Source organism: Eufriesea mexicana, unplaced genomic scaffold, assembly GCF_001483705.2.
Source record: "Eufriesea mexicana isolate 0111107269 unplaced genomic scaffold, ASM148370v2 scaffold2818, whole genome shotgun sequence".
Classification (NCBI taxonomy): domain Eukaryota; kingdom Metazoa; phylum Arthropoda; class Insecta; order Hymenoptera; family Apidae; genus Eufriesea; species Eufriesea mexicana.
The window spans coordinates 1,018,884-1,040,807 of NW_016910880.1; the positions used below are offsets into that span (position 1 = coordinate 1,018,884).

At 42.9% G+C, this 21,924-nt stretch overlaps 1 protein-coding gene across 1 annotated transcript in view; it reads right to left on the reverse strand.

Moving 5' to 3' along the window:
* The window catches only part of Ddr (discoidin domain-containing receptor 2), a 145,226-nt gene that overhangs the window by 37,867 nt on the left and 85,435 nt on the right, over nucleotides 1-21,924 (reverse strand). Inside the window, exons 8-9 of the mRNA XM_017904179.1 lie at nucleotides 19,184-19,339; nucleotides 16,103-16,278 (exon numbers count right to left, since the gene is read on the reverse strand). Coding sequence (XP_017759668.1) covers nucleotides 16,103-16,278; nucleotides 19,184-19,339 — 332 coding nt within the window. The remainder of the gene's footprint in view (nucleotides 1-16,102; nucleotides 16,279-19,183; nucleotides 19,340-21,924) is intronic.

The following is a 21,924-nucleotide window of genomic DNA, read 5'->3' on the forward strand; positions in this document are numbered from 1 at the left end:
GCGTGTTTGATATTTCATTCCCTATTTTTATGGGAACTTGAAAATATCTTAGCGTTGCGACAGTAGAGTTTCAGTATACCGAACCGAAACCCCTTTTGTAAGACACGAAATATAATAAAGTGTCAGTAGAGTCATTTTAACTTAATTCGCTCCAAGTTAGATTAGGGTACCTTTGATACAGGTAGCGCCAGCAGGCTGCGCCACTAGGGCGCATGTCGGGTCTCGATGCGTAGCCACCTCCTCGTGGTGAGACCTGGTAATTGGTATCGTTTTCCAAAGAATAATCTTTGGGATATTATACCAAGCTAAGAGCTACGCACAAAGTTTAAGATATTTCCTATCTCTTGTAAATTTTCAATGTTCCCTTTGGAATTTGAAAATAGAGAGTGGGCAATATATGTTTAAATGATATTTAAATGAAGAGGAATTAAGCTAACAAGGAGAGTATAAGAAGTCCTTCGATTCAGTTCAAACTTCGTACCTTTGTAGATATCGTCATGCAGTTTAAGGAAATACATCATTATAGCCGCATCTACTCAATAGTTTTTGAGATATTTGTGATTAAAATTTTATTACTTTCTTAATTATACTTTTTTTTCTAATGTGTTTCAAGTTAAGTTGTATCGTAACGGCGACAATCGAGAATTGATATAATGGAGGACCGGCGTTCGATTCGCGTCCCCATAGGTTTGATAGTTTTTTCAATGTATTTTTTATTTTGTATTCATTTTGCATTGCAAATAAACAACTGTAATTAAAATTTCTTCATCAAAAAAATTATTTGCAACGCTTTCTTATGCTAGTACATATTTATTACAAAATAATAAGAATATTATGCAAGAAAAATACTTTTCTATAGCAATCTTATTTACTGCAGGAAATACAAACCCTATTGCTCGTGTGAGTATTAATTATTAAATTATACATCGTATAATAATTTTGCCAATAATTCCAACTTTGCTCTGCAGCTATAAATGTTCGTGAATTAATTACATAAGCTTGGCAACTTATTAATTTTCTACTGTCCAATTGATTTCTAGTATCTAGTTCGAATAAAAATTTTACCACCTGCGATCAGTGCCATCTATGATTTGGGCTCAAAAATCAAGGAAGTGATAGGAATATAGAATAGGCAAGGAGGTCGTCGAAGAGCTCATCGCGTGGTAGACAAGGACAGAGAGGGGATAGAAAAGGATAAAATGGCTCCGGCAGTGAAAAATTATTAATTACTCAATTTCGGTAAACAATTTGGGAACTTTTATAACTTCATTACAAAGCTGGAACATCAGGCTGAATTCCTATGTAATTTTCGTAAAGAATTTAGCTCTAAATTGTTAGTTATTAATTTTGATTTGATGGCATTTGTGATTTCGTAACGGCGACCATCACGATCTTCTGTGAAAATATTTAATACACAACGAAACTAGAAGCAAAATGTGATCAAAAGTTATATGAGAAGATTCGCAAGGACATTGTTTTTATAATGAGTGCTTAAAGTTTCATAAATTAATTGCGTAAGGGATAGTAATTAATGAAAAACCAATGGCGTCTTCGACAACAATTCAAACACTACGCAGAACAATTATTAATAATTAATTAATTAGGGAAAAATTTATATCGAAAAATATATGTGAAAGTTCATGAAGGATCTGCCTTTACGATGCAGTTATAAAAGTTCATAAATTATTCACGGATATTGAGTAATTAGTGAATTTCCCATTGCCGATTTGATTTACTAGAATATATTCGAAGCACATAACCAGAGTTAGTAAACTGACAGAGCCATCAATGATTTTAGACTCGAAGCTCATGTTCCGCAACGAGAACATAGATGGCTCTGATATCAGTTTACTAACTCTGGTTATGTGCTCCGAATATATTTTAATAAATCAAATCGGCAGTGAAAAATTCATTAATTACTCAATATCTGTGATTAATTTATGAACTTTTATAATACCATCGTAAAGCCAGATCCTTCACGAACTTTCACATATATTTTTCGATAGAAATTTGTCCCCAATTAATTAATTATTAATAATTGTTTTGCTCAGTGTTTGAATTGTTGTCGAAGATTGTCGAAGACGCCATTGTTTTTTCATTAATTACTGTCCTTTACGCAATTAATTTATGAAACTTTATGCACTCATTATAAAAACAATGTCCTTGCGAAACTTCTCATATAACTTTTGATCATATTTTGCTTCTAGTTTCGTTGTGTATTAAATATTTTCACAAAAGATCGTGATGGTCGCCGTTACGAAATCATAGACGCCATCAAACAAAAATTAATAACTAACAATTTAGAGCTAAATTCCTTACGAAAATTATATAGGAATTTAGCCTGATGTTCCAGCTTTGCAATGAAATTATAAAAATTCACAAATTGTTTACGGCAATTGAGTAATTAATAATTTTTCACTGCCGAAGCCATTTTATCCTTTTCTATCCCCTCTATGTCCTTGTCAACCTCACGATGAGCTCTTCGACGACCTCCTTGCTCATTCTATATTCCTATCACTTTCTTGATTTTTGAGCCAAATTATAGATGGCGCTGATCGTAGGCGGTAAAATTTTTATTTATTCGGCAGTAGAAAATTAATAAATTTCCAAACTTTTCTAATTATTTTATGAACATTTATAGCTGCACAGCAAAGATGGAATTATAGGCAACATTCTTATACAATGTTTAATTTAATAATTAATACTTACACGAGCGATAGTTTTGTATTTCTTGTAGTAAATAAGATTGCTGTAGAGAAGTATTTTTCTTGCATAATATTCTTATTATTTTGTAATAAATATAGACTATCATAAGAAAGAGTAAAAAGTAATTTTTTGTATTAAGAAATTTTATTTATAATTGTGTATTTACAATGTTTTCATAGGCGAAAAATAAATATAAAACAAAAAATATATTTAAAAAAATTATCAAAACTATGTACGAGAATCGAACCCCGGCGCTGCATTATAACAATTCTCCGTCGTTCCAGTTACGCTACAACTTAACTTTAAACACATTGGAAATAAATATTTAATTGGATGTAATAAAACTTTAATCGCAAATATCTTAAAAACTATTTAATAATTGCGTCTATAATAATATATTTCCTTAAAGTGCATGACGATATCTACAAAGCTGCAAAGTTTCAACTAAATCGATGACTCGAAGGACTTGCACACTCCTTGTAAGTAAGGACAGGAATCCAAGTAAGGGAAGGTAAGTAAGCAAGGTAAGTATAAGGTAAGTAAAATTATTAAAATGTACTGCAAAGTAGAAAATGTATTGTCCAGGGAATTCTTGGAATTGACGTCATTTCTTGGAACTGTCTCGTTGAGCGACCTCCTATCATGTCATGTTATCCTAGTACAAAGTCGGGAAATTGGCCGAAAAATTCTCCACGAGGCGGCAAAAGTATCGTCCGAGAATTCTTGGAAATGACGTCATTTCTTGGAACTGTCTCGTTGAGCGACCTCCTATCATGTTATGTTATCCTAGTACAAAGTCGCGAAATTGGCCGAAAAATTCTTCCCGAAGCGGCAAAAGTATCGTCCGAGAATTCTTGGAAATGACGTCATTTCTTAGAACTGTCTCGATGAGCGACCTCCTACCATGTCATGTTATCCTAGTATAAAATCGCAAAATCGGAAAATAATTTTTCTTTGAGGCCGTAAAAGTATTGTCCAGAAACGGCAAAAGTATTGTCCAGAGGCGGGAAAAGTATTGTCCAGAGGCGGGAAAAGTATTGTCCAGAGGCGGGAAAAGTATTGTCCAGAGGCGGGAAAAGTATTGTCAGGAAATTCTTGGAAGTGACGTCATTTCTCGGAACTGTCTCGACGAGGGATCTCTTGTCATATCATGTTCTCCTGACACAAAATCGCGAAATCGGCCAGAATTTTTTCCTCGTGGCTGCAAAAGTTTTGTCCGAGAGTTCTTGGAAATGACGTCACTTCTCGGAACTATCTCGACGATCAACCTCCTGTCGTATTATGTTCTCCTGATACAAAATCGCGAAATCGGCCAGAATTTTTTCCTCTTGGCTGCAAAAGTATTGTTCGAGAGTTCTTGGAAATGACGTCATTTCTCGGAAGTGTCTCGACGATCGACCTCCTGTCGTATTATGTTCTCCTGATACAAAATCGCGAAATCGGCCAGAATTTTTTCCTCGTGCCTGCAAAAGTATTGTCCGAGAGTTCTTGGTAATGACGTCATTTCTCGGAAGTCTCTCCACGAGCGACCTCCTGTCGTATTATGTTCTCCTGATACAAAATCGCGAAATCGGCCAGAATTTTTTCCTCGTGGCTGCAAAAGTATTGTCCGAGAGTTCTTGGTAATGACGTCATTTCCAGGAAGTGTCTCGACGAGCGACCTCCTGTCGTATTATATTCTCCTGATACAAAATCGCGAAATCGGCCAGAATTTTTTCCTCGTGGCTGCAAAAGTATTGTCCGAGAGTTCTTGGTAATGACGTCATTTCCAGGAAGTGTCTCGACGAGCGACCTCCTGTCGTATTATATTCTCCTGATACAAAATCGCGAAATCGGCCAGAATTTTTTCCTCGTGGCTGCAAAAGTATTGTCCGAGAGTTCTTGGAAATGACGTCATTTCCAGGAAGTCTATTGGCGAATGACCTCCTGTTATGTTATGTTTGCCTAATACAAAATTGCAAAATTGACAGATGGTTTCATGCCAACTCTGTGCAATTTGTAGGCCTAAGTTCTGTAAGCGTATGAGCTCCTTTAATGTTATGTTTGCCTAATACAAAATTGCAAAATTGGCAGAGGATTTCATGCCAACTCTGCAAAATTTTTAGGCCCAGTATTATTCTAAGTACTTAAAGTAATCAATTTCTGTAATTACTTCATTAAATTTTATTATTGCGTTGTGAAAATGCACCCTTAAACAATTTTCTAATGCAATTTCGAAAATAAATTACAAACATTTAATTAAATAGGCATGTATATATATTATTTTAATCCATATACTACATCTATTTTTTTTGGTTACAAAATATTTTTGTGAGAAATCACGACGGTCTTTGAATCGAATCACGTACGCCTCCAAATATTTACTAATAACAAAATAATTAGCATCGAATTATGTAGGAAAATTTCATAAGATTGTTGCTCAAGGATCCTGCTACGCGTTGGACTTCTAAATGTTAATAAATAAATCCCAGAATTTGACTAATTTGTTAATTTTCCACTGGCAAATGAAAAATTAAGCCACGACGGTCAGAACCATCTACGATTTTAGATCGAAATCCCAAAAAAGGTAACAGGAGCGCAAACGCGCGAGGAGATATGATAAATTACCGATGGTAAATGATAAACCAAGCGACAATAATTAGAGCCATTTATAATTTTAAACTGGAAGTCCAAGAAAGGTAACAGGAGCGCAAACGTGCGAGGAGATATGATAATTTACCGATGGTAAATGATAAACCAAGCGACAGCAATTAGAGCCATCTATAATTTTAAACTGGAAGTCCAAGAAAGGTAACAGGAGCGCAAACGCGCGAGGAGATATGATAATTTACCGATGGTAAATGATAAACCAAGCGACAATAATTAGAGCCATCTATAATTTTAAACCGGAAGCCCAAGAAAGGTAACAGGAGCGCAAACGCGCGAGGAGGTATGATAAATTACCGATGGTAAATGATAAACCAAGCGACAATTAGAGCCATCTATAATTTTAAACCGGAAGCCCAAGAAAGGTAACAGGAGCGCAAACGCGCGAGGAGGTATGATAAATTACCGATGGTAAATGATAAACCAAGCGACAATTAGAGCCATCTATAATTTTAAACCGGAAGCCCAAGAAAGGTAACAGGAGGACAAACGCGCGAGGAGATATGATAATTTACCGATGGTAAATAATAAACCAAGCGACAACAATTAGAGCCGTCTATGATTTTATCCTGGAAGTTAAAGAAAGATAACAGGAGCGCAAATGTGCGAGGAGATACGATAATTTACCGATGGTAAATGATAAACCAGGCGACAACGATCAAAGCGATCTAGTATTTTGGACTGAAAGCTAAAGAAAGCTAACAGGAGTACAGATGCGCGAGGAGGTCGTCGAAACCTCGTCATGTGATAGACAAGGATAGAAGACAAGTAGAGAACGACAGAGAAGCTCCCACATTGAAAAATTAACAAATAACTCAATTTCTGCAATTAATTTATGAATTTTTATAGTTGCGTCGCAAAGCATAATCTTTCGACAACATTCTTATATAATTTTCGTGCAAAATTTCCTGCTAATTAGTCTGTTATAAACAATTCCTACCATCTACAATCATACCCTTCCAATTACTCACAATCATCAGTCGCACCAACAGTCATTCGATCCTCTATTACCTCATTCATGCACCAGTAATGTCACTCGTTAAGACATACTCCCGATCCATTCACCCATCTTACAATAATATAACAAAAATTCTGCTTGTATTCGATTCCGAGATTAAATCCACCTTTTTCTTATTCCACTCCTATTATTGCACTTCGAAAGTGTATCCCCATATTAATTTAGATAACTCACGTCAATTTTCCCCCAAAACTTCGTGAATCAGTCTTCTCTGTCTTCGAGAAATTTCACGTTCACGTTTTCTTAGATACGAAAATCCGAAATTCCACAGGAATAGACACCTGGTGCTCGTCTTGGAGCACGACGCGTGGGATACGCCTGTCGGGGATGGGTAAACGGATTTCTCGTTGTAGGTAATCGGGGAAACCGCAAGAATCGTGTATTCGAATAATTCGGCTCGTTATTAGCGGGCAGTTTCGCGTGCAATGCAGGTTGCCGGGTATATTAGCGCGAAAAATGGGGCGAATAATAATCCACGCGAGAATAGACAGGTCCCGATGATGGTACGGGCATGTTTGCTCCGCATCGAATTTTCGTTGCAGCTTTTCGCGAGCTACGTCTCGCGTGTTTTCCCATGCAAATTCGGCAACCCGGTGCCGCGTAATTACGCGCATCGAAAGAAAAGGCAGCTGGCCGTGGTTCGTCGTGGCAAATCGAATAAATCACCCGGAGGCTTAACGAAGATCGATGCACACGAGCACGACCGGTTTTTTCTCCTTATATAAGCACTACCTCAAATTCTTCGATCCATCTTTCGGCTCGGTCTACCCGGTAAATCAAGGAACCGGAGGCGGACTCGAAAAATGGGACAGCGGGAATTTCTACGTCGCTTTTCCTTCGTCTTTTTCCTTTTTTTCCCCTCCACACGAGGATCCTGCTCGCGAGAAATGGACGTCGAGGGGATCACTTTTTCCATATATGTACCTTTTCGTCTATAAAATTCCAACGAAAAAGGTGTCACGAGGGTGAAGAACAGGAAAGGAAGTGAGATACCAAGTCGAAATTGTTGGCAATTAACACTAGAACTACCGATCTCTAATGAGTACCTAACTATAACGTGCACAGATTATAGTAATTTTCAGTGATACGATGAATATGAGTGAATATATTGATTACAGTTCTTTCATAATACGAGTTGATACCAATTTTATTTTTAAAGTAGGTATATGTGTTCGGTGATTGCAAAAAGAAAAATTCTGGAATTAGTCATTTTCACTGAGTTGGTAGCTCTAGTGTTAAAAAATTGCTAGATCTGAGACAAATCTAGAGCATCTAAGGAAAATCTAAATACAGGAACCATCGTATAATTGGAGCAACCCTTCCGTCAAATCCAGTGTTAACAGTGATTTTCCAAAAGTGTACAACTAAGGAAATTTATATTTGAAAAATAAAATAAATTTTTACAACAAAATTGGTGTTTTTCTATTTAACTCCTCGTCCAATATCCCTCATTTTAACAGACAATGTTAATCACACAAACTAAACTCAGGAATTTAATTAAAGAATTATACTTTCAACACGTGCAAACGGAATAGGAAAAATATTAGTATATCAGGACACAATAAAAGAAGAAAATTACATATATATCGTTTCAATATTCCACGCCAGAAAAATTTCGTATTCCTTAGATCGAGATATTAAAACAACTGGCAGTGAAACTGACTTTAATTTCGCTTTATTTCGCGACAAATATATTTTAAACCCGACATAACCTTCGCGGAAGCTCGCGGTAAGCTCGAGAAAGATTAAGAAAATCGGGAAGCGTGTTTGACTTTCATCAGAGATACCACGAACGCGTAGCCTGCTCCTAATGCTTAATCCGGAAACTACAGGCGGTGACAATCGGGGTACACGCGTACGTCAAATTTGCGGGCAGGATTACAGTATACGGGAATCAGAGAGTTTGTTGCTTTAAATTAAAATAATCTGTTTTCGCTCGGCCGCCCCTCGTATCGCGACGAACCCCGCAGCTAAAGTCGGTAATCGCATTACCTCACTTTTGAACGCCTGCCGCCCAACCCCCTGCGACTAGCCGCCCTCTCGTTTCGTCGCCCCTGCGCCGTCGGCTCCGGAGCGCCCCCTCGTCGAATCGGAATAAAAGCGCGTTTACGGGCGTGCGTCACGGATCGGGCCCGTTCGCCGATAATAAATTCCATGAAATTTAATGAAATCGCGCGTGCCACTCGCAGTCTCCGCCTGACGCCACTTCCGGCAAATTCGTCGACACGCGGCCGAGAATTATGAAAATCTGTTACGTCGAGCTAAGGACGGAACCGTTGCTTGCAACTCTCCCTCGAGAGAGAGGGATGGAGGGGGACGAAATTTTAATAACTTCTTAATTCGTCAAGATATAGAGTAAACTTGCACCGATGGGGATGTGGTGGCTGGGATTTCGTTGCTACGCCTATGACAGAGGATGGGATAGGTTAACACGTTAAGTGCCCAGCCTGTTTTGCTTACCGTACCGTTCAGACCCAGATTCGGCCTTCGAGTGGGCTACCAGCGACGAGCGAAGTGTTTATAAAAGTCAGAGATACTGTACCAATTGTTATAACAGGAATTCCTAAATGTTAGGTCTAAAGATGGCGAAGAATTTAACACCAGAAGTTGACACCTTTCGGTCCTAGTCTGGGCCGGTCCAAAGCATTGGTCGATGTCGATTAAATCGCAAATTCCATTCGTCAGTATGCCACAAAGGCGAGGAATGACACGAGTCGCGCACTGCGCAAGGAAGCTCAGAATAGACACGATACTTATCCCACGCACAACACCTGCTACAACACCTTCGACGATTTTCATACTAGCCATCGCGTCGATAAATAAGAATTAACGCACCTGAGTGAACGAGCATAATTCCTACACCTACCACAGGGATGATGGGGTAAATGTGATGTGGTATATCGGAATAACTATATTACAATTGGTTCGACAATTAAATTAAATTAAATTAAATTAAATTGAGGTTGAGTCGAGATCGGGGTACCGAAAGGACAATGTACGGGGGTGCAAGCTGTCGAGTGGACGGAATCTTTCGCGAAGAGCTGCGGAGTTTGTTTGAACCTAGTCAGAGGGTTGGAGAGGTAGAGATAATGCGAGGACACGGGGGTAAATGGCAGGGTGGATGCGTGCGCGAGTTAGTCATTAGCGGGTCCTAAGAAAGTTCAAAGGGTGAAAGAGGGCACTCGCAACCTCGTCTCGTGTCCTGTCACGAGTCTCTGACAACGTTCCATTGTATAATATCCTGTACCATTTGTTATTAACCTGTCAATCAAAGGGACGAGTTAACTCGTTGCGTTGGATTTATTTTTCAGATTTGCTTCGGACGATTCTTCGTTGGGAAATGCGAACGGGAAGCAACGACGGGAATTAATTACGCGGGGCACGAAGGGGACGAGGGTTCGACGAGAAGATAACGGGATGCCGGGAAATAATTCGTTTCGTTCCGCTATTGTTCGACAGGGCAGGAAACTGACTCTTGTTAAGCATCGTTGTCCACGCTCGTGGAACACATATTTTTCACGATACGTTAAAAAGTAACGAACTGTGAAACAGCGGCGCGAGCCGGGCATTGTGTTACAGAGCACGTTAATACGGCTGCGAATACGTGAAAAATTCAAACAAGTCGGTATTGTTTCCACCGGTTACACGAAACGTTTCAAGCTTGCGCTCGCCATTACACCGTGCAAGAGGGGAGGGGCGGGAAGCTTTGAAAGAAAAAAATGTTCCGCCACGTTGCGCCGATGGGCTTGTGGAAATTCCGGCAGCGAATCGATCGGGTGGATCGCGTGCCCGAAAATTTGTTTCCGCTCGTAACTTCTGCAAATATCGACGAAGAACGAATTAATGGATCGGTTAACGACGAAACAATGATAACGATCGATACTGCGTGTCGATACCTCTGCCATTTCCCTTTTCCCTACCCCTTTTTCCCCTTTCTTTACCACGCTGCCAATGTCAATGCGGAAATTCGTCACGAGGGGGGCCGGGAAATTTTTAATCACCCGTTACGCGATTTCGTGGTACTTTTCATTCGGGATTTACACCACCGGTGGCTAGCAATTGAATAATTTTGAGTGCAGATATTTCAAAAGGAATTCGTTGCGGTGCGAAGCGTAGAAAATACTATCCGCGTTATAGTTACAACGGTATATCATCGGTTGCCAAAGTCCTCTATCCTCTAGGCCTCTATGGGGGACCATCTCTAAAACGGGGACCATAATGGTCGACAACATAAATATTTCGTCGCCCTTCGTCCAAGGACCCTCCATCGAAGCTAGGAAATATCGCCCATAAATTTTTCATCGGCTAAAAGCAACGATAGAAACAAATCAGAACAAGTAGGGGGTCCTGCAGATATCCTCGATGTGACGGGAGTGCTAGAAGAGAAAGGAAAATGAAGGGATGCGTCTTGATCTGGGTCTGTTAGTAGACTCATCAGTAAGGTTACCCAGCAGGCCCTGCCTTAGACCAGGATACTATTGGAATATCGGGAAGTTATATGTATATATATAGGAAACGAAGGTTTTCTTGCAATTGCAATATTTGCCAATCAAATATATGGGGGGTCAAGGATTCACTTGCGAGAAAGTCCTCGAACCTCTTTCAAGTTGGAATCTATCGGCAGAGTGAGAATGATGGTCGCTACAGACGTACCTTTACAATTCGTTGCAACACGGTGCACCGATACTGCCTTGATAAAGCGATTCTAATCGTATTTTGAAAAGAAAATGGACAAGTTTCCACGAGACTCGAGATACCAAACTGAAGATATTCCTCGCTCAACGTTGATCGCGAATTAAGCAAGTTTCTTAACAATAACTCTATCAGCTTCGACGCGAAGCTGTTTTCGCAACAGGTTTCTCCATTAAAAATTCCGAAGACTTTCCAAATGCACGGGATAATAAATAATCGATCGTAGCAACCTCGCATATGTATCCACATCCATCAGATGATCCATCCTGGTGCAAACAAACCTAGTCAAACCTCTGTAAACTGATCCAAATTCAATACATTTCCGCTACCGATAAGGACATCTACGTTCATCTGTAGCAAACAACGTTCACACCCTCGACGATAGATGGATTCCTACTTGAAGAAGGTTCGAGGACTTTCTTCCAAGTGAATCCCCGATCTTCTATGTATTTAATTGGCAAATATATGGATTGAGATTTATTTATTAGCAGCTAAATGAGACTTAGGAGTAAAGTATAAACTAAAAGACGAGAGTGATAACTGATTTATGATCATGCACCTGACACTCTTACATCAAATCTTCCTTAAACTCCGAAAAGGACTATCTTAAGACAGCTCTTGCACCCTTATTTAAACCTACTCTCCCCTACGCATGCTTTCTTTCTCGTTCACTCATCTTCCTCGCGACCTGAAGACTCACTCTCAAACCCTAGTGTTCCTACATGTAGTATACAGGTTCCTGTACCTCCTAAGTATCCCTTGTCTAAGATAGGGCTTGTTGGAAAGTTCACAGGCCCAGGACGAAACCTTCCTTGCAGCACCCCCTGGGCGTAAAAGGCCCCTTCCTTGCGTCCTTTTACCTATTACCTTATCACAACACAGCGACCTAGGAGATGACACTAACCGGCAGGAACCACAAAACTATCATCGGAACACCATGGCTGAGGATTCCCACACACCGGATCTATTCTCGCCGAGAAAAGCTCGCAGTCTGCCGGAAGCGCGACGGTATTGCGAGAGAAAGAGGGAAAAGGGGGAAATCGCGGAACTCGAGGGTCTTGCAGCACCGGGGCGAGACAAGTAGCAGATGGCTAATGTCGGGAGTGGCATGGCAGAACGAAGGAGAAGAGGAACGTGTGTACACAGACTTGCTTACGGACAGGCGAACGGCTAGATAACGCACGTCTCGCGCCGACAATACGGTCATACGACCGGCTCTTTTAATTAAGTGGAGTCAGCTCGGCCGGCTGCCACGGTGGTTGCGGGAAAAAATTTATTCGGCGGGAATTATATTGGTTCGTCTACTCGAACGACGCGAGGAGAAACAGGGAGCCGCTCTCGCGGCGCCTCTTTCAACGGGAGTGCTCCTTCGTAATAAATGCGAGCCCCACCGAAAGCGCTTTTGTCTCTTTCCGTAATGATCCGATGAGAAGATTAGCTGCGTCCCCGCCAACCACGGCGTTCTGCCTCGTCTATACACGGTTGTACAAGCTGAACGTGCTCCATACCCGGGCGACCCTTTTTTGGCACCCCGTTCACCCGCAGTTTACGTACGAAATTTTTGGAAAATTCTGACCTCGTCGTCTAAATCTCAGATCCGAATTTAATCCGAATTTCTTCGGTTCGCGATTTGCATATTTTTCATCGTTTCCCGTGGAACCAGTGAAAGCTGTTTCGTCCAACTATGTTACAGAATTAATTTGACAGAGTTTAGGTCTTTCTACGAATGTAAATTTGCTCCACTGAGACTTTATTATTTTTATTTTGCTATAATACAGGGAACGAATGATGCAAACGAATGTCGTATGCCTGGCTCGACGTTCTGTCTTTCACTAGCTTTGATCTCGCTCTGTCTCACAATCGGTGCCTTTTATGGGTTCAGGTACGACATTGTTGGTACAGAATTCGACGTCTCACGGTGGAAATTTAAACAATTCTGGGCGGTATGTCTTTTGTCTGATGGTTTGGGTCAGGTGATTCGTTGTTCCTTGCTAGGAACTAGTACCAGTGTCACAGGAGAGCGCTAATAAAGAAACAAGGCACACTGCCATTGACATAGGCCTCTCGGTGTTTCAGGAATGAACACAGGGAAGGATCAAGAACGAATTCGAGAAATTTCGTTTCACGCAATGTCGTACCGTGCACAGTGGAATTTACCAATATTATCTCGCGATCTCATCAACTAACGTCCATTGTGTATCATCCAAGGTACTCGCGTAATGCGAGAGTGCTTCTCGCTTTGCCGAGCAACAAATCGACGCGTCTACGCGAAACGTGGAAATTTAATTAATGTTTATTAGCCGTTTTAATATGCCAGGGCGCCGCGTCTCGAAATGTCAGAGCATTGTTTTGCGCCTGGCTCGAGACAACCCGGCAGCACCGATCTAGAGGGCGTCCACGTAGACTGGAGCGCCATCGTCAGGCTCCCATTATTTCCCATCGTTCAGCAATCTGTTAATTACTGTCTTCCCAAGCACTTCACAGGAAGGGCCCAAGACTGCCGAGCTGTCCATTGGCGCGGACGAAGTTCAGCTTGTTATTAATCCTGCTGCGACCACCCCGGGTCACTGAGTACTTCCTTGTCCTTTATTATCACCGGCAACGCGTTCACTCTCTCGAACGATCATCCTTTGGATCACGCACACCCGTAGCAATTTCCATCCAACAATCTCCTCGCATCCACATACCGGCTGTAACGGATTCGCGATCCTCGGAATTTTTCATCAAACGAACGGCTCGGGTTTCACACGGAAAGTCTCGTTTCCTCTTTCATCCGCGTCCGGTTCTCCACTGAACGCCATTTTTGTAAAGTTTCGTACGGTTTCCACGCGTTTCCGTGTACCTTTCTAGCCACTTTCGCCTTGTTTCTTAGACTCGGAAGCGAGAGGATTGGACTCCATAGCCATTATCTGTCAATAAGCTAATAATTGCCTAATAGCGGGAATTAACTCTTTTCCTGGACTCTCGATAGGCGGACAAAGGCTATGCAGCCTTTGCTACTGGCTAAGTGAACTGTCCACCATCTTTGGACGACGATAGACACGAAACTTTAATAGTTCCCGGTATTACACGTGGCTCAAGTTCGACTGGAATCTCCCAAGTGCCAGACACTCGCTTCAGCGTCCTCGACGGTCCTCCATTTCTTTTCCCTTCGACGTAGTCCTCGTGCCAGTGCTTGCAGCGAGTACCACGAATAGTTCAGAGGGATAGCCAGAGCATCCAGGTGGCGCGGATTTTCGGGGACGATTCTTCGTCGTTGGCAAAGACGAGACATATTAACGTATCCTTGGGAGACGTACGTGTCTGTATTACGTGTACCGTGTCCGACCCGGTGTCAGCCAGTGACTGTACTTGGGTAAATAGAGACAGAGCGAAGGGGACTGCTTAAGCTCCGGAGCTTAACTTGGACAGCACCTATGTAGGCCATCGGCCTGGGGTTAGGTCGCGAGTGATCCTTCTCTTATAATCCCGCTACGTGCTTCGAGCACTTTGAAATATTTCTCAGCGAGACATGTCCTGGCTGATATCGCGGATATTACCGCTGCTGGGTCGAGGGATTCGACTCGCTTTGAATAAAAGTGTGAACGAATTGACTGAGGCTAACGCGACGAGTTGAACGCGGAATACTTCTAAGAAGGGTAGCTTGTATGACAATTATAACGCGTTTACGCTATAACCCTGATGCTATCTGATCAAACACCTGGCTTCTTACTTGCTCTCTGATATTCTCTCTATTTTGCTTCTTCCTTTTTATTCCTCTACGCAACCATTCGCAAAGGACATTCATACTCAAACCTAGGCCTTCATTTGGCAATCTCGATCACTCTGTCAAACCGGTTTCTTGCTCACCCCTAACGCTCTAGCCTTCGTTTAAATATCCCCAGCTCTATTCTAAACACAGGAGTTCGTCACAGCCGCAATATCCATACCCCGATCAGTCTCGCTTATACTAATTCCAGCAAACGGTTCAGTGGTGTGTCAACAAATGTCAGACAATTAAGACACTCGATGAGGAAAAAATATCCCGGTTCCTTACGTGCTCGCGGCTATTTATCGAGCTACCCTTTTGATCCCTCTGGACCATCGATGCGCAATCCCATTTGGCCCTTTGGCTGCTTTAAGGAAAATATTTGACCAGCCACCCATTCTCCCTCTCTCGCCCTTCGTTCTATGCCCGGTACCCGACGCCCACCGGTCTGACACGGTCTAAGACGTTTTCCATGATTGCTCAAAAGCCTTCTTCGTCGAACGCACCGTGAAAACGGAGAGCAAATAGCGGGAGCGCTGCCGTTGGCTTTATTAGAGTCGAAATGAACCCGCGAGCTGGCTGTCGGATGGCGACTCGGAAAAATCCCGGGGCCAGCCAAGGGAAACAGGATCGTGCTGGGCAAATTGCTGGCTTCGAATTAAGGCATTAGTCGAGCGGTAACGAGGTCGCGTTCGATGCTTCGTTTTCCCGCGACAACGGGAGAAATCGACGGGAAATCGCCGCGGGTTCTCGCGTTGCCCCACGGTTCCTTTTACCCTCGTCTCTAGGGGTTGGATCCTGGCGCGCGCCAAGGAGAATGACGGACGTGGAAAGGTAAAGGGCAGAACGAATGCTCGCGGATCGCGGGATTTTAAATGAGACTTGGTTAATGTAAACCCTGGAACGGAGGTAATTCGAAAGTTTTAAACGATGGATTCAGCCGCCTGATTGAATTCCCCGGCTAGGTTCTGCGATCCCGTTGTTTGCTCGACCCCTTTATTTATGCTTCGTATGTTTATATTGCAATTCCGCTTGCAGCGCGCGAAACGCGCCCGAATTACACTGGAAATTAGAACGAAACGCGTGGCTGGGGCTGGGCAATTTTGTATGGGACATAGAACAAAGGGACGCAATGGACGCGGCTGGTTTTAGGGCCTCGCCTCGTGAGGGTGCAGCGAGGATTCTTAAGAGATTTTAAGAGAAAAGAAATCCTGTCTTCTCGCAATTTACACAGAGCTCACAAGGATTGACTGGGTTCTGACTTTTAGTTAGTTACGAGGAATATTGCTTACCTTCAGGTCTCCGTGCTGGTCGTAGAACGTCGAAGGCGCGAGGGCAGCTTTCAGCCTTCGATTCCTGTAGAAGATGAACATGATGGCAGCCAGCAGCATCACGATCACGGTGGTCAGGATCCCGATCACGAGGCCCACGAACTGCTTGGATTCCGGCTCTTTGCTCTTATCTGGAACTGACGCACGTGTATGTACTTAAATATTGTTCTTACTTGTATAATTAAATATTACAAATTATTCCTCGCGTTGACCACTTGCGCTGGCAAGAAATTCGCGATTCTGCGACAAAAGCATCGCGACGTGCGTGGCACGTCTATCGAGCGCAAGTGGTCGACACGTCACGGGCAAGGAATTATAAATAAAATTCAAATTTCGTCTGTCAAAAATGGCGTACCGTTGCACTTTCGAGCGTCAATAAAATATTCCAGGAATATCGGGAAAATTTATACGAAAAATGAAGTATCAAAGGAAACACGATGGAGGCGAGAAGCCTCTCTCTCTCTCTTTCTCGCGACGACACGAATCGCGAGGAAATTTTCATTTCGATTATCGAACGACGCTTCACACGTTGCTCGTGCACCCGATACGATCGTCAACTCAGACCGCGCAACCATTTGCGGTATTGCATTCGCCATTATCTTTCATGTTCCCCCCGACGGAGATAAGATCTGACTCTCTGGTAACAGGCCTGCTACCGACCAATCGATGCGACTAACGAAGAGCAAAACGTCCTTTGCGCGCGTTCGATTTCCACGCGTTTACGATGCACGGCGAACATTTGCGCCCGAAACACGCACGCGTACACGACTCTCTGTATACAGGCTGCCCACCTAATACGGCAAAGTACACGACCTATCACGCTGGATATTATCGCGAAGGCAGCCTCGCATAATGCACGATGGCTCGATAATGATGATTGCGTTCATCGTGCTCGTCGTAATTGGATCACGATCGATCAGCGCCCCGCCGATCCGTTGCTTTTATTGCGGGATCGAGTGTACATCCACTGTCATTTAACTGTCATCCCACGTGCCTCGATGACGGAACAACGGGGCTGTTCCGAAAAGAGAGAAAAATGGAAAGAAAGGAGGAAAAATGAAATAATTCGGAAATCGATCGATCGTTGTTCCATATTGGATCGATTGAAATTTTCCGGAAGCTCTATTTCACCTCGGAGACGCGGACGTCACGCTTGGTAACGCTCCCATCCGCTTCCTATCCGCTTCTTCGTCACGCGGGAAACAGAGTATCATTTTCATCGCGCGGAAAGCCGAGCGTAGCCGAGCTGACCGCCGCGTGCGCGGGTATCGATTGAAGGCTTTTAATTTTCTTGCTGCCATCGTGCAACGAGCTAACGCGCTCCCGGTTACGTGCCAAAGAAGTTTCACTGCCAGTAATTACGTCACGATTGTTATTTTTATTCCATCCCCGTTGCCGGAGAAATCAACCCTTATTTCAGCTCGATGCGTCTGGTTCGATGGCCCGAGAGAGAGAGAGAGAGAGAGAGAGAGGAGCTCGCGGCGGTAATGAAGCGAGGAAAATGTACGTTTTCGCGGGTACGCGAAGGGAACCGGGCAACATACGTTGCTCGTCACGTCACGTGATGGTTCGAAAAGCAATCGAACATTCCGATAACCGAATCGCGGACTAGAAAGTCCGATCATAATTCGATTCGAGCGATTTATGGAAAGTCGGTTTGAATTTGAGGACAGCGGGGACCAGAACGATCAATTAAATTTACTGCGCGACGTGGACGACGGGAAAAGGGAAACTCGGGAAAAGGAAGGCTGCGTGACGGGAGTGTACCGAGGAAAACGCCGCGAGAATGTCGGTCAGTCGACGGAGTTGCTTCTTTTAACACTTTGTTTCAAAGCGAGGTGCTCTCTCTCGACTGAGGGGGTGGCAAACGGGGAGGGCGATTAATTAGATTTTGCTTTCTACTCGAGGATGGCAAAAACAAAGAGCGGGGCATAGGAATATTATCGGCTTATAGAGGCCGCAGAGGGTATCGTCGCTCTCTTCCGCTCTGTTTCTTTGATCACCGACCGAGAATTTTTGAGAACACCTGGGAGACGTTGCTAGAGGAAACGTTAAAGGAACTAGAGGACAGTGCAACCTGTGCGTAAACGCTTTAATTCGACTCCGTCGTCATCGGAATGAATCGAAAAGCGAGCTAAGATTAAGCGTCATTCGTATATCTTATATCGGGATAAATAGAGCAAGACTATTACGCGAAAGTAGGTTGGCGCACAATGCGGTCGTTGGAACAAAGTGCGAATAAAATTCGACACCGAAAGGCATTTACGTTGGAAATGTTTCATTTCCTTATTTACAATGCACTACGCGATATTTTCTTATTCGTATGGTGTGGGTCGTATTAATAAAGTTTGGAGAAAACTGGGCTACGCTGTGCATTTCCCGCGGCTTAATGTTAATTCCAATCTGTCGGTCGTAGCACGAATATCGCGCAGGAATTAAAATTATACAGGAAGCAGTTTCTAATTTAATACGTAAACTCGAATCAACTTGGAGGAAATATGCATGGCCTTTCGCCACTCGTTCGTACAATGCGCCTCCGTTTCGCGAATTTCCGCGAATCGATCGCAGCGCCGCTCCTCCGCGACGGCGTATCGCGTAACCTCGTCATTCTATCCGCGTTACCGGTTAAACCCTTTTCCAAAATCGACCACGAAATCCCCGAAAATCAAATTCCTCCTTTCTTTCTTGCCCCCTCTCCCCCTCCTTCGACTTCGTCGCGATGCAACCCTTCCTTGGCACGGTGCACCCATTCGCCGAGTGGTTTCGCGACGAACACCGAGAGCGCGGAAGAGGGGGAACGGGGGTAAGAGAGAGGAGAAAAAAGGGGGAGAAAAAGCGAGCAACGTGGAAAGAAAAGGCCGTCCGTGATCGGCATTCAATTTTCGAAGCTGCAGCCTCGGAGAGGGAAAAAGGCGCGCAGAGGGTTGCGGAGGGTGAGAGAGAGAGACAGAGACGGGGTATAAAGAAGAGTGGAAATCGTGCGGAAAATTACGAAGGGAACCCTTCGATGCAACAATAGCAGAAACCGACGGGCAGACTTACGGGCATTATCGTTGTTTTCCTCCTTATTAAAAGTGGCCTTTACTTCGTCTCTCTGCAGTGGACCCTCGTTATTCTGATAGGGACTGCCGGTCGCCAGTACAATGGCACTCTTGTTCCTCGGCTCCTCATCGTCGGTGTTGTTCCATTCGGAGATTACTGCGCATCGGGGATGAAGACTAATGAAATTTGCGGCCATCAAAGGAATTGAATGTTAACGGAGGGGGGTGGCGCCTTTAAACGCACGGCAAGGGGCTGACCGCGCTCCAAATTAATACGGTTATCGCGTAATTTCGAGGTGTTTTAAATGCTTCGGGTGGGCCGAGATCGTTGCCGAGGGTTGCGGGAAAATGGACACTTTCCGCTGAACCGGCTCCTGTTGCAGGGCTGACACTGGAGTCATCGAATCGTAACGCGTATCTAGATAAGGTATAACCCAAGGGTGGATAGTTAATAGGATAAATAAAACAGGCGATTTTAATCACTGCTAGATTAGAAGGTTCGCAACCTGTTATTTTCACCGCATCTATAATTCCAGTTTTAAACGCGTAATCTAGGAGTTCTTAAACTTTTTCGTTCATAACCCCCTTTCGCTAATGAAAATTTGTTTCCCGATAAAAGTCAATGTTAATCTCGTTGAATGCAGCTACGTGTTTTTAATCACTGGGAGAATAAAAAGTTCGAAGCCTGTTATTCTCACTGGGTTAATAATTCTAGTGTTAGGCAAAGTGGTTCATTCGGGGCTATTATAAGATAACCTAGGAGTTCTCCAACTTTTTCTTCCGCAATCCCCTTTTGCGAATGAAAATTTATCTCGGCTCCCACGTAAAAATAAATTTAATACTAAACGATTATTTCTTACTTATGCTTGTAATACTATTTATTAACATAACAATAATTAATCATCCCCTAGGGGGTTATGATCCACGCTTTAAGAAGGTCTGAGATAATCAATGATCGCTCGGTAATAAAATTAATTAAAAATTATTTACACAAATTTTTACTTCCCACCAATCTTCTTCTATCCAATAATCCTATAAATCGAAAACCTTTATCTAGTAACTTTGTATAATACTAAAATAACATTGCACTAAGAATACGGGTGGTTGAGCAGTGATCGGAAAAAGAAGAAACTGTAGCCCCCCACTAGCTCGACACGACACTGTCTTCTCGAGAGAATCGTCTCTCGATTATTCAAACTTTCTTTGAAAATGGTCTCACTCCTTAAATTTTCAAAATATTACAAATTCCAGTGATGGATCGTCAACGAAAGTTTTTCCACTCGTTTTCACTGGCTCTTCCTCTTTCATGGCCATCTTCTTCCCTAAGCCTACGATACTACGCTTCGTTCCCCAATTCGATTAATCGAGATGGATTCGCGATACGGGACGAAGAGTTAAAGAGGAGCGTGGTAGGACGAATGGCGCAGGTTTCCGTGGAATTCTGGCCAAGCAATCGAAGTTATCTTCGGAGGAAACGAGGGAACAGGACACCGTGAGAATGATTAACGACGGTTTCGCTGTTCGCCACGGGGACGAAAGTTTTCGAGGGCGTGCGATCCGCAACCGCCAAGTTTCGTTTCTGTTTCGCGACCACGTGCTCTGATTCGCGCAACGTGCCGAGGATACTTCCGTCTTCGTCCCGGCCGCGATGCTTCCGAATCCATCGAGCTGCTGGTATAACCGAGGGAACCGTCTCTGAATACTTTACAAATCGCGAGAATATTCTCCAATTAATCGCCATTTCTTCCTCCTATTTTATTTCGTGCCCTAGTCTCCTGGGTATTCGGAGAAAAATTCTCGCCTTCACATCGAAAGCCACTCCTGTCAATTATTATCAATTCTTTTATAACAACGGAAGTGTACCTATTCTATAGTCGTTACTCAAAAGCTCGAAGATTTGCAAGGTTCGTTTCTCGCGTGAACTCTTCAATTCGCGATATTAATGAGAAATGATTTTATATTAATTAATAATATTCGGTTTGTTTACCAGAAAAAAATGGCCGCCATGCGTGCATCCCTGGTAGCAACGAACGAGTAAAATTTTCAAGAATGAAGTCGTATCTCCGTTAAACGCGAAAAATCATTTTCGGATATCTTGAAATTTGTGTTTCAATTTTATTTTCGAATCGCGTTCGATATCACTTTTCATGGTTTATTAACATTTCACGCCGCAAATACCCAAATCAGGGCTGGAGAACGAACCCGCTGTTAATTCTTTCTTCGATATTTCAGCTGCTTTCTTCTAAACGTGCTTGAAATAAACGACGACAGGTTGAGAGCAACGAGCTTAAATCAATTTATATTTTCAGAAGCGTGTACGAGTGAAATATCCGTCGAACCACAATCTGTGGAGTTCAAAGAATTAACCTCTTGCGCTCGAGAGGCGTCTCTCAGTCTCCATTTAATCGGATTCTAAAGATGGTTGTTAATTAATATCTATTGGGAATTTAAAGTAACGCATGGAGATAATTCTACGTCTTACAATTAACCCTCTGCACTAGAGAGGCACCCTTCAGTCGCCATTTGATAAAATTTCGAGGCTCGATATTAATTAATATATCAAATTTAAAATAATGTAACAGTGTGCGAGGTATCGAAATTAAATAATTCTACGTGTTAATTATTATACGATTTGTTATTTACTGCTCAAAAAATATCATCAGCTTTGTAACAGAATATTTTTCAACTCGTACCCTTCTTTAGTCAAAAAATCCTCGAGCGCAAAGGGTTAATTTGCACGTC